The sequence below is a fragment of the Oncorhynchus mykiss genome, chromosome 12 (assembly GCF_057628025.1).
Source record: "Oncorhynchus mykiss isolate SJ-2025 chromosome 12, ASM5762802v1, whole genome shotgun sequence".
Lineage (NCBI taxonomy): Eukaryota > Metazoa > Chordata > Actinopteri > Salmoniformes > Salmonidae > Oncorhynchus > Oncorhynchus mykiss.
In genome coordinates, this window is record NC_143033.1 from 28,299,427 (window position 1) to 28,310,572 (window position 11,146).

The 11,146-nt window shown below is 41.0% G+C and overlaps 2 protein-coding genes across 7 annotated transcripts; both read left to right on the forward strand.

Moving 5' to 3' along the window:
- Positions 1-1,096: 1,096 nt before the first annotated feature.
- Positions 1,097-5,782, forward strand: LOC110537313 (charged multivesicular body protein 1b). Its single transcript, XM_021623251.3, has 8 exons — positions 1,097-1,301; positions 1,797-1,894; positions 2,001-2,147; positions 2,423-2,491; positions 4,276-4,383; positions 4,570-4,613; positions 4,720-4,792; positions 5,063-5,782. The coding sequence occupies exons 1-8, from the start codon at positions 1,286-1,288 to the stop codon at positions 5,105-5,107; spliced, it is 600 nt and encodes a 199-aa protein (XP_021478926.1). The 5' UTR covers positions 1,097-1,285; the 3' UTR covers positions 5,108-5,782.
- A 343-nt stretch (positions 5,783-6,125) lies between these two features.
- On the forward strand, positions 6,126-10,487 carry rraga (Ras-related GTP binding A). Of its 6 annotated transcripts, none has more exons than XM_021623254.3 (10): positions 6,126-6,354; positions 7,084-7,200; positions 7,360-7,459; positions 7,615-7,681; positions 7,780-8,002; positions 8,274-8,369; positions 8,445-8,567; positions 8,649-8,740; positions 8,847-8,962; positions 9,520-10,487. In XM_021623254.3, exons 2-10 carry the CDS (start codon positions 7,174-7,176, stop codon positions 9,621-9,623), a joined length of 948 nt encoding a protein of 315 aa, XP_021478929.1. In that variant the 5' UTR covers positions 6,126-6,354; positions 7,084-7,173; the 3' UTR covers positions 9,624-10,487. The 6 variants fall into 6 exon arrangements, 3 of the variants coding, with proteins under 3 accessions (XP_021478929.1, XP_021478928.1, XP_021478930.1); XM_021623253.3 differs by having other exon boundaries at positions 6,141-6,488; XM_021623255.3 differs by having other exon boundaries at positions 6,147-6,328.
- Positions 10,488-11,146: the final 659 nt, after the last annotated feature.

Genomic DNA, 11,146 nt, shown 5'->3' on the forward strand with positions numbered 1-11,146 from the left:
GCAAACGTAATGATTGAGTTGGAGGCCTGCGTGGCCATGCAGTTATGGGTGAACAGGGAGTACAGGAGAGGTCGGAGCACGCACCCCTTTGGGGCTCCTATGTTGAGGATGTTATTTCCTACCTTCAACATGTGGGGGCGGCCCATCAGGAGGTCCATGACCCAGTTGCACAGGGCGGGGTTCAGACCCAGGGCCCCAAGCTTAATGATGAGCTTGGAGGGTACTATGGTGTTGAAGGCTGAGCTGTAGTCAATGAACAGTATTCTTAAATAGGTATTCCTCTTGTCCAGATGGGATAGGGCAGCTTGCAGTGCAATGGCGATTGCGTCGTATGCATATCTATTGGGGCAGTATGCAAATTGAAGTGGGTCTATGGTGTCAGGTAAGGTGGAGGTGATGTGATCCTTAACTAGCCTCTCAAAGTACTTCATGATGACAGAAGGGAATGACAGTCATTTAGTTCAGTTGCCTTTGCTTTCTTGGGTACAGGAAAAATGGTGGACATCTTGAAGCGGGGACAGCAGACTGGGATAGGAAGAGATTGAATAACACTCCAGACAGCTGGTCTGCACATGCTCTGAGGATGTGGCTAGGATAGTGTTATGGGAGTTTGTGTTATTGGGAAATTGCACTCCTCCAGGATTGGTGAATAAATGCCTCAGTATCATTTAGGGGTGAATGAGCAGACATTCATAGAGCAGAGCAGGAGGAGCTTGGGAGGAATGCACTGGCTGCCTCAAAGGGGGGGAATATTATATCAGACAGAGGGTGAGTCATCCCCTCACTCACCGCCGTGATCCAGAGACGCAAACCTAATCATCAATCAAGCTCGATTCCCGCCCACTCCCCAGTTATGCCACCACCAGCACAACTTGTCTTTGAGGAGAACCCCCAGCACTAACCTGATTGGATTGTTTCTGCACTGACATACCACCAGAGATAAGGGATAGAGGGAGGACAAGGCTGTGCACATAATAGATAGCAATATTGTGGCAAATGTAATAATCCTGAATAAATGTAATAATTCCAGAACTTTACACGTCTATTCAGACATCCACTGACAGAAATAAAATTGTTATTTTTTGGGGTTGTTAGTGACGTCAAATGCAACGCATTGGAGACGCCTGAACATGTGATGGAGACGTCATATTTGGGTAGTGTGCCCGGAAGTATCAACGATAGTAAAATTAAAATAGGAAAAGCAAGTGCTGCATTACGTTTAAATCGAGAAGAATAAGGGCAATAACAAGATATTAATTATCGGACCATCAAGGACCCTACCAGCATGTCGAATATGGATAGTATCCTTTGTAAGAGTGTTAGCTAGGCGTGAAAATGGCACCAGGAAATATAGGTAGACAAGGAAGGCCTCTGTTAAGTTCATAATAAAGCCTCGTCTGAAGAGGATTTTAAAATAGCTATATATGTATCAGGTTTAGATTTGTATTTAAGCATAAAGTTTATACTTGTATTACTTGGTGACAAAGGTAAACGCTTGTTTGCTCTTATTGATATTGTAACGACATCTGCCAAAGTAGGCATAATCTATAAATACACAACCAGTTTAGTAAACAATTTTACTAGTCTGAAGACACCCAGTGCCTGGTAGCATGGCTGGCATTTTCAGTTTATTCACATGTCTATATCACAGGTATTTCATTTTGGTGGTGGAAGCACGTCACCATCGAGTAAAGTTTGTTTGTATAGAGGGTATGAAGAAAGTTTCAGTATTTGTACCCCTTTGGGTTTAATTTATGTATGACAATTTTGACACAGTCTTTAACGTCACGTCACAGAGCATCTCTTCAATCTCAAGTTTTCAGCCAAAGAACTGCAACGAAACTCTAAGAAATGTGACAAAGAGGAAAAGGCAGAGAAGGCCAAAGTCAAAAAAGTAAGTAGGCTTTTTACATCGTTAGTCAATCCCTGAATCACCTCACCTTAACTCTGAACATATCAACTGAGAATGTAGGGATACTGAACCTTTATCCTTGCCATAGGCTATCCAAAAAGGAAATGTGGAAGTGGCACGGATCCATGCGGAAAACGCCATCAGACAGAAGAACCAGTCGGTCAACTTCCTTAGGATGAGCGCTCGGATCGATGCAGTGGCCTCCAGGGTCCAAACAGCAGTCACAATGAACAAGGTGCAGTTGTTATACATACCTATGAGACTTCACACACCAATGTTCTTGTTTTGTAGATAAACATTTGTTCACACTTTACAACACGTAAAATATTGGTTTGGATGTTCAAAATGGAGACACTAATTCTGCTTAAGATGGTTCCACACTTTTTTACTTTGGAGGGAAAATTTGGTGCAATGTTGTGTGAAAGTGCAAGGTAACTACGGCAACAATGGCTGTGTCCAACCACACAGCAAGGTACCTTTCTATTTAAGTAATGTTGGTTAATTCTACAGGTCACTAAATCTATGGCTGGAGTGGTGAAAGGCATGGATGCCACACTGAAGAGTATGAACCTGGAGAAGGTAAAATGTGTATTTTTTTATTTTATTTGGATCCCCATTAGCTGTTGCAAAACCAGCAGCTATTCTTCCACACAAAACATGAAACATGGCACAATACAGAACATTAATAGATAAGAACAGCTCGAGGACAGAACTACATACATTTTAAAATGTCACACACAGCCTCCACATCAGTACAGCCGTCTTCATCGACCTGACCAAGGCTTTCGACTCTTGTCAATCACTGCATTCTTATCGGCAGACTCAATAGCCTTGGCTTCTCAAATGACTGCCTCACCTGGTTCACCAACTACTTTTCAGATAGAGTTCAGTGTGTCAAATCAGAGGGCCTGTTGTCAGGACCTCTGGCAGTCTCAATGGGGGTGTCACAGGGTTCAATTCTCGGGCCGACTCTTTTCTCTGTATACATCAATAATGTCGCTCTTGCTGCTGGTGATTCTCTGATCCACCTCTACACAAACGACATCATTCTGTATATTTCTGGCCCTTCTTTGGACACTGTGCTAACAAACCTCCAAACGAGCTTCAACGCCATACAACACTCCTTCCGTGGCCTCCAACTGCTTTTAAATGCTCTAAGTGCATGCTCTCCATCCGATTGCTGCCCGCACCCTCCCGCCCGACTAGCATCACTACTCTGGACGGTTCTAACCTAGAATATGTGGACAACTACAAATACCTAGGTGTCTGGTTAGACTTTAAACTATCCTTCCAGACTCACGTTAAGCATCTCCAATCCAAAATTAAATCTAGAAAGCCCCCTTCACTCATGCTGCCAAACATACCCTCGTAAAACTGACTATCCTACCGATCCTTGACTTTGGTGATGACATTTACAAAATAGCCTCCATCACTACTCAGCAAACTGGATGTAGTCTATCACAGTGCCATCTGTTTTGTCATATTTGATGCCAAACCCACTGGCTCCAAGTCATCTATAAGTCTTTGCTAGGTAAAGCCCCGCCTTATCTCAGCTCTCTGGTCACCATAGCAACACCCACCCATAGCACGCACTCCAGCAGGTATATTTATTTCACTGGTCATCCCCAAAGCCAACACTTCCTTTGGCTGCCTTTCCTTTCAGTTCTCTGCTGCCAATGACTGGAACGAATTGCAAAAATCACTGAAGTTGGAGTCTTATATCTCCCTCACTAACTTTAAGCATCAGCTGTGTACAGGTACAGTGAATCTGTAAATGGCACACCCAACTACCTCATCCCCATATTATTACTTACTCTCTTGCTCTTTTGCACCCCAGTATCTCTACTTGCTCATCATCATCTGCATATCTATCACTCCAGTGTTAATGCTAAATTGTAATTATTTCGCCTCTATGGCCTATTTATTGCCTACCTCCCTACTCTTCTACATTTGCCCACACTGTACATAGATTTTTCTATTGTGTTATTGACTGTACGTTTGTTTGTGTAACTGTTGTTTTTGTCGCACTGCTTTGTTTTATCTTGATCAGGTCGCAGTTGTAAATGATAACTTGTTCTCAACTGGCCAACCTGGTTAAATAAAGATGAAATAAAAACATGCACACAAAATATATAGGTCACTTTGCACCGTCTTTATTGGTTTTTTTAATCCAGGTTTTGCTGTTTACTTGAGCAATCACAGATGGGAGTTCCGTGCAATCATGGCTGTGTGTGCACACATAATGCTGGTAGTCAAATACAGCTATTTGATAGGTGTCACTCTCTTTTTAGACAGTATACGTCTTATGTTCTTCACAATCACAATGAGAGGGAAATTGTGTAATGAATGTCTCATCTCTCTAGATCTCAGGCCTCATGGACAAGTTTGAACATCAATTTGAGACATTGGATGTGCAGACAGCCCAAATGGAGGACACCATGAGTAGCACAACCACACTTACCACACCACAGGTAATGATGATTTTCTGTGCTCCTGCTAGACAGACCTTTTGTCTTTGACCAGATGTGTGGCCTTTAATCTTGAAGTCTGTAACAGTAAATGCACACCCAAGATCATGACGAGATACATTTATTTTGATTAGTTTATTCTGCTCTGTTCACAAATAATGGAGATTAACAGTCAGTGACGTGTTTCAGAATCAAGTGGATTCACTGATGCACGAATTGGCTGATGAAGCAGGGTGAGTATTCCTCATTTTGTGGTTTTCTCTATTCTTGAAAAAACTTGTATATAAAGGATGAAAAGGTAATGAATAGCAATTTGTTCTTCTGTTTCTTTATGTTTAGTTTGGACCTGAACATGGAGCTCCCACAGGGGCAGACTGGATCAGTGGGCACCAGCGTAGCATCAGTAGAGCAGGTACAGAAACAGGCCCTGAACAAGAGCCATTATATACACTACCACACTTTCAATTGTACTGAACAGGATATTTAAAATAAATTATTGGGATAATAGAGCAATGATAACGTTGCTGATATTATTATTGTAGCTGTGCCTCAGGCTTGCAGAAATATTGCCCTCAGCCCCACCTCTCACCCTTCTTACACAATAAAAAAAAGTTATATTTTTAGAGATGTCTGACTTACTGCATCTGCAACAACATAACACCTGTTTTTCTTTTGTTTTCAGGATGAACTGTCTTCAAGGCTTGCCAAACTCCGAGACCAAATGTAAAGGAAGAACTCAGTCTGAGACCTCAATGCATGGCCTGAACTGGCCTAAAAATCCAAGACCTGCTGTTCTTTTCATAATGTCTTTGTCTCTCATTTAGTTTCTCTTTAAATGTATACCTTTAAGAGCCTTGTCCTTGAGTCCTTTATTGGTGTTCGAAATGTACTATTTTATATAGAGAGTATAAAGGTACAGGAATATAGTCCACCAGCCTACTAACACAGACTTATTGGTTATGGAAAATTCATGATTTAAAAAATATAATAACTGGTATGGTTGCATCTCCAACTGATGCTTTTTGTATATCTTTTTTTTATTGTGTTGTAGTTTGGCAGACCTCTTGTGTCTTAAAAGGAAACTACAATGTTATATGATGCGTTTCTTTCCGGTGTCCCTCCATTTACCCATTTCCTGACAAGATATTTTATTCACGTGAATAATTGTGTTTAAAAAAAATTATGTGTATATATTCCCCTATCCTGTATCAGAACGGCATGGTTTTATGAAGAGATTGGTTGGTTGATTATTACATTTGATAACTCTTGAGTTTTGGGGTTGTTTTTTGTGTCTACACAGTTTAGGGTATTAGATAATACAATTTTATACTGTAGGCCGTCATTGTAAATAAGAATTTGTTCTTAACTGACTTGCCTAGTTAAATAAAAAATAACACCTTTAGCCTCTTGTACCTTTTTCAGTCTCATTTCCATGTACATCTCACCCTATTTGCATGTATGTAAACAATGTTGAAAATAATAGGGTTTAAAGCAGTGCTTGACTTGGACCGAAATAGGTGCCTGTACTCATTTGGGTTCTGGTACTGTTTATATTTAAGTGCAGGAGCGCAACAATGCTTTTGAGCTAATATTCTATTTAGAGGAACAGGAGCTCAAGCAGTAAAACATGTGAGGTGCAGGTACTAATTCAAGCTCTGGTTTAAAGATAAATGTTGAATGCACATGGCAAAATGACATAGTCTGATGAAATTAGCCACGTTACAACAAAAATATCCCCAAGATTTGACGCTTTGGAACGCACTCACACTTACGCATTCTTGGGTCACGTGAATTGCCCCCTCCCAGCTAGTAATCACGTGAAATATCTAAGACTCTGTATAGACAGTGGAGTTAGTTTCTGTACCTCTCTCGCTACTCAACTAACCAAATATTTATAAAAGTCGTTTTTTTCTGTTATTATTTTACGAGCCTCGACCAGCCTCTTCAGGTGATCACGCATCAGATGACCCGTCGGTAGTATAATCGTAACCGAATGATATTGCATGTTTTGTGGGCCTGGCAGATAACGTTAGCTAGCATCAGCATGTTTGTGGAGGCTTAAACACAGCAAGCAATGGACCTGTCCGCTCGCTAGCTATCTAAATCAAGTAATGTATAAGCTATTTTAAATCGAAAATATTGACATAACTATATAGTTACTGAATATTTTGTCAATAATTTAGCAATTTTTCATCGCAAGCGAGTAAACTAAACCTTTTCTGAATGTTGTTTAACGTTATTAGCTTGCTAAGTTCGTTAGTTAGCTCACTTGTTGTACATAGCCAACGTTCGTTTTATGTAGTTAGTTATTTTGATTGTTGAGAACGTAGCAAACTACACCAACATTGTAGTACATCTCTGGCTACACTTCAATACCAAAGTTACACTTCCCTTTCTTCATTTCACTTTTTATGCGGTATCCCCTTTTGTAAATAATATTTGCTAATTTGTGCAATGTATAACACTGGTAGTGCAAATGCTTTAATTTACACTTTTCACATATCCTAACTATATCTGGCCCTCTAGTGTCATATAGGCTAGTATTCATATACTCTTGCAATCTAGATAATTTACCTATTATGTAGCTAACATTTTTTTTACCTTACCAACTGTTTAGTTTGGGTGATACTAGCTAGTAATTACATCACATTAGAGATAATGACATATCTGTATTTATTCTCCATGTTATGTCTTCTGCTGAAGCTGTAAGTGATACGAACAGAAAGCCTGCTGAAGAGGGCCAGAGTCAGACTGACTAGATTTCAACATTCTGCAAACTGAAAGATTAAGGGGATGTCAAGCACAGCCATGAAGAAAAAGGTAGATCAATAAAAAATGAACTCTACACTGGTATTTGTAAGAATTTAAACACAACATTTTCAGTGACAATAGACACTGGGGGCTCAGAAGAGTTGTAGGAGTCTGTGGTTGTCCCCCTATAGAAATTCCCCTTATGCAATTGGTTGACGTTCTCTAAAGGTGTTGCTGATGGGCAAGAGTGGGTCTGGGAAGACGAGCATGAGATCGATCATCTTTGCCAACTACATAGCCCGAGACACACGCCGCCTTGGAGCCACGAGTAAGCACTAGCTAAAGTTTCTAAACTAAATACATTTTTAAGCCAGTTGAAAATGTAATAATTTCAATTGTTGTCAGATAGCTAAGTTGTGTTGCATTGATGCTCACCCTATTCTAATTATTGAATTTTCTTTCTCCTATCCTCTTGCGACTTAGTTGATGTGGAGCACTCCCATGTGCGATTCCTTGGCAATCTGGTTTTGAACTTGTGGGACTGTGGAGGGTAAGTCAACCAGTCTCTTTCAGCCTCATTTGACAAGCTGTAGGGTGTTTCTCTATGTGTATCACCACAATTAACACTCTGCTTCCTGTGTCTGTCAGACAAGACACTTTCATGGAGAACTACTTTACCAGCCAGAGAGACAACATATTCAGGAACGTGGAGGTACTGATCTATGTGTTCGATGTGGAGAGCCGTGAGCTGGAGAAGGACATGCATTACTACCAGTCCTGTCTGGAGGCGATCCTCCAGAACTCCCCCGACGCCAAGGTCTTCTGCCTGGTGCACAAAATGGATCTTGTTCAGGAGGACCAGAGAGACCTGGTGAGCTGGGGTTCACACAAAACACCATGCCGATCAGACACTTAATGTTTTAATGCATCAACTCATATTCACTTATTTATACACACATTGAATTTTAAGACATGTTTCACTAGGAATCTGGCTTAACACTTTTGCGGCACTCAGATATTTCTTCAAATGGCCAGAGAGCTCCACCACTAACCAACCTTTTTAGGAGGCTATTTATTTAGCATGGGGGTGTACTCAACTCTTAACACCTATGTGGAAGAGTGATTGTCCTCCCTTTCTCCAGATCTTTAAGGAGCGTGAAGAGGACCTGAGGCGTCTGTCCAGGCCATTGGCTTGCACCTGCTTCAGAACATCAATCTGGGATGAAACACTGTACAAGGTAGCTGCTCTGTCTGTATGACTGTTTATCTCTGTTCCCTCAGATAAGTCTCTAACATCTTGTTTCTCTCTTAAGGCATGGTCCAGTATTGTTTACCAGCTGATCCCCAATGTACAGCAGCTGGAGACAAACCTGCGTAACTTTGCCCAGATCATTGAGGCAGATGAAGTGCTTCTGTTTGAGAGAGCCACTTTTCTGGTGAGAGTTGCTAGCTATTGAAAACGGCTTTGTTGGATGAGTAGGAAATTATGTCATTTCTGGTGGTAATGTTTGTTACAGGTAATCTCTCACTACCAGTGCAAAGAGCAGCGTGATGCTCACCGCTTTGAGAAGATCAGCAACATCATCAAACAGTTCAAGCTCAGTTGTAGGTGAGGTCATCCTCCAGAAGGAACATGTCTCTTTGGTGACCTTACTGCATCTCGACCTGGTATCTCTCTTTGGTGTTTTCATGATGCAGTACTTTGGTGTTTGCAGTAAACTGGCAGCCTCCTTCCAGAGCATGGAGGTGAGGAACTCCAACTTTGCGGCCTTCATTGATGTCTTCACCTCTAATACATATGTTATGGTGATCATGTCGGACCCCTCCATACGTAAGTATAGCCATTATTATTATTTATTATTAAGGACTTGTTTGTACATGAGAAAATATATCTACTGTAAGTCAATCAATCAAATATATTTATAAAGCCATTTTTATATCAGCAGATGTCAAAGTGCTATACATACAGAAACCCAGCCTAAAAGCCCAAAGAGCAAGCAACGCAGATGTAGAAGTATGGTGGCTAGGAAAAACTCCCTAGAAAGGCAGGACCCTAGGAAGAAACCTAGAGAGGAACCAGGCTCTGAGGGGTGGCAAGTCATCTTCTGGGTGTGCCGGTTGGAGATTATAACAGGCCAGAATGTTCTCAAAGATATTCAAACATTCATAGATGACCAGCAGGGTTAAATAATAATCACAGTGGTTGTAGAGGGTGCAACAAGTTAGTACATCAGGAGTAAATGTCACTTGGCTTTTCATAGCTGGGCAGCTGGGCATTCAGAGGTCGAGACAGCAGATGCGATAGAAAGAGTTGAAAACAGCAGATCTGGGACAAGGTAGTACGTCCGGTGAACATGACACTCTAAATAATGTTGTCTCTACTTACAGCTTCTGCAGCCACACTCATTAACATCCGCAACGCCAGGAAACACTTTGAGAAGCTGGAGCGTCTGGATGGACCAAAGCACAGCCTGACCATGCGTATGCGCTAAGCACTGCATCTGGACCAGGGGGTGCCAGCCAGCTGAACCAATCAGTCCACAGACAGCTAACTACAGGCTGTGGTCCAGCCTTGACCAACGCATATGAGCAGCCCTGCACTGTGCTACCCTGTCTCACTCAATCACATGTTTTTCCTACAGAAGATTCTGTTTTCCTTTAAGTCAAATCTTTGTTGATCTCATGTATCATGAACTGTGATGCTTTTCTCAAACATGTCAGATTTAAAAAAAAATCTATACAGAAAAATCTATTAAATGCTCATATTTTACTGTTAGGGGATACCAATGCTGTCTTGGTCTGTCACAGTCACTCTGTAAATGGTAAGCACAGTATGTTGATTAAAAAAGGAGCCTCAGAAATGATTTTCTGCTTTGCATAGTCAAGTGACTATCTTTACAATGATCTGCTGTTGTCAAGGCTAGTGTTACGTTACTATGTGGATGTGATGAGTGCTACCTCACCATGCCATCTCATGTAGTCAAGGCTTTGACGCTGAATTCTATGAATCAGGGCTCTAAAACCCTGTTCCTGGTGAGCTATGGTCCTGTAGGTTTTCACTCCAAACCCTAATATAGCAAACCTGTTTCTAACAATTAGCTGGTTGATAATCTGAACCAGATTAGTAACAAATGGGGTTGGAGCAAAAACCTACAGAAGGGTAGTGCTCCAGGAACATGGTTTGAGACCTGTCATCAATGCTTTGAGGTGATGGAAACTGGTGGGGGGTGGGATATGGGTGTGAGCTCAACAAATACAGTATCTCACACACTGTTGAACACTGGAAAACACATTTTCTGAAGACTTTAAAACTGGAATAGTGCATTCATGCATAAATAAAACATATTTAGAAATAAGTCTGGTGTGTTCTGCAACATGTGACAAGGAATATAATATGGTGTAGGTTTTGTTGATTTTTTTTGGTACTTTTTACACCATTTTTCGTGATATTCAACTGGTAGTTAGTCTTGTCCCATCGCTGCAACTCCCGTACGGACTCGGGAGGGGTGAAGGTCGAGAGCCATGTGGCAGGGTTGTCCTTCGAAACACGACCCTGCCAAGCTACACTGCTTCTTGACACACTGCTCGCTTAATAAGGATTAGACCCTTTTTTTTCAATTTTCGCCTAAAATGACATACCCAAATCTAACTGCCTGTAGCTCAGGCCCTGAAGCAAGGATATGGATATTCTTGGTACCATTTGAAAGGAAACACTGAAGTTTATGGAAATGTGAAAGGAATGTAATAGAATATAACACAATAGATCTGGTAAAAGATAATACAAAAAAAATTACTTATTTTGTAATTTTTTTGTACCATCTTTGAAATGCAAGAGAAACGCCATAATGTATTATTCCAGACCAGGTGCAATTTAGATTTTGGCCACTAGATGGCATCAGTGCGTGTGCAGCATTTTAGACTGATCCAATTAACCATTGCATTTCTGTTAAAAAAAATTGATCAAGACTGCTCAAATGTGCCTAATTTGTTTATTAACTTTTCATGTTCAAAATTG

Excerpts from the sequence above, each read along its gene's own strand:
- rraga (XM_021623254.3), top strand. The coding sequence starts at position 7,174 with ATGTCAAGCACAGCCATGAAGAAAAAG. Across the intron at positions 7,460-7,614 it reads ACGCCGCCTTGGAGCCACGA|TTGATGTGGAGCACTCCCAT; the intron begins GTAAGCACTAGC and ends CTTGCGACTTAG. Across the intron at positions 8,568-8,648 it reads TTGAGAGAGCCACTTTTCTG|GTAATCTCTCACTACCAGTG; the intron begins GTGAGAGTTGCT and ends TGTTTGTTACAG.
- LOC110537313 (XM_021623251.3), top strand. Across the intron at positions 2,148-2,422 it reads CAGCAGTCACAATGAACAAG|GTCACTAAATCTATGGCTGG; the intron begins GTGCAGTTGTTA and ends TTAATTCTACAG. Across the intron at positions 4,793-5,062 it reads GCGTAGCATCAGTAGAGCAG|GATGAACTGTCTTCAAGGCT; the intron begins GTACAGAAACAG and ends TTTTGTTTTCAG.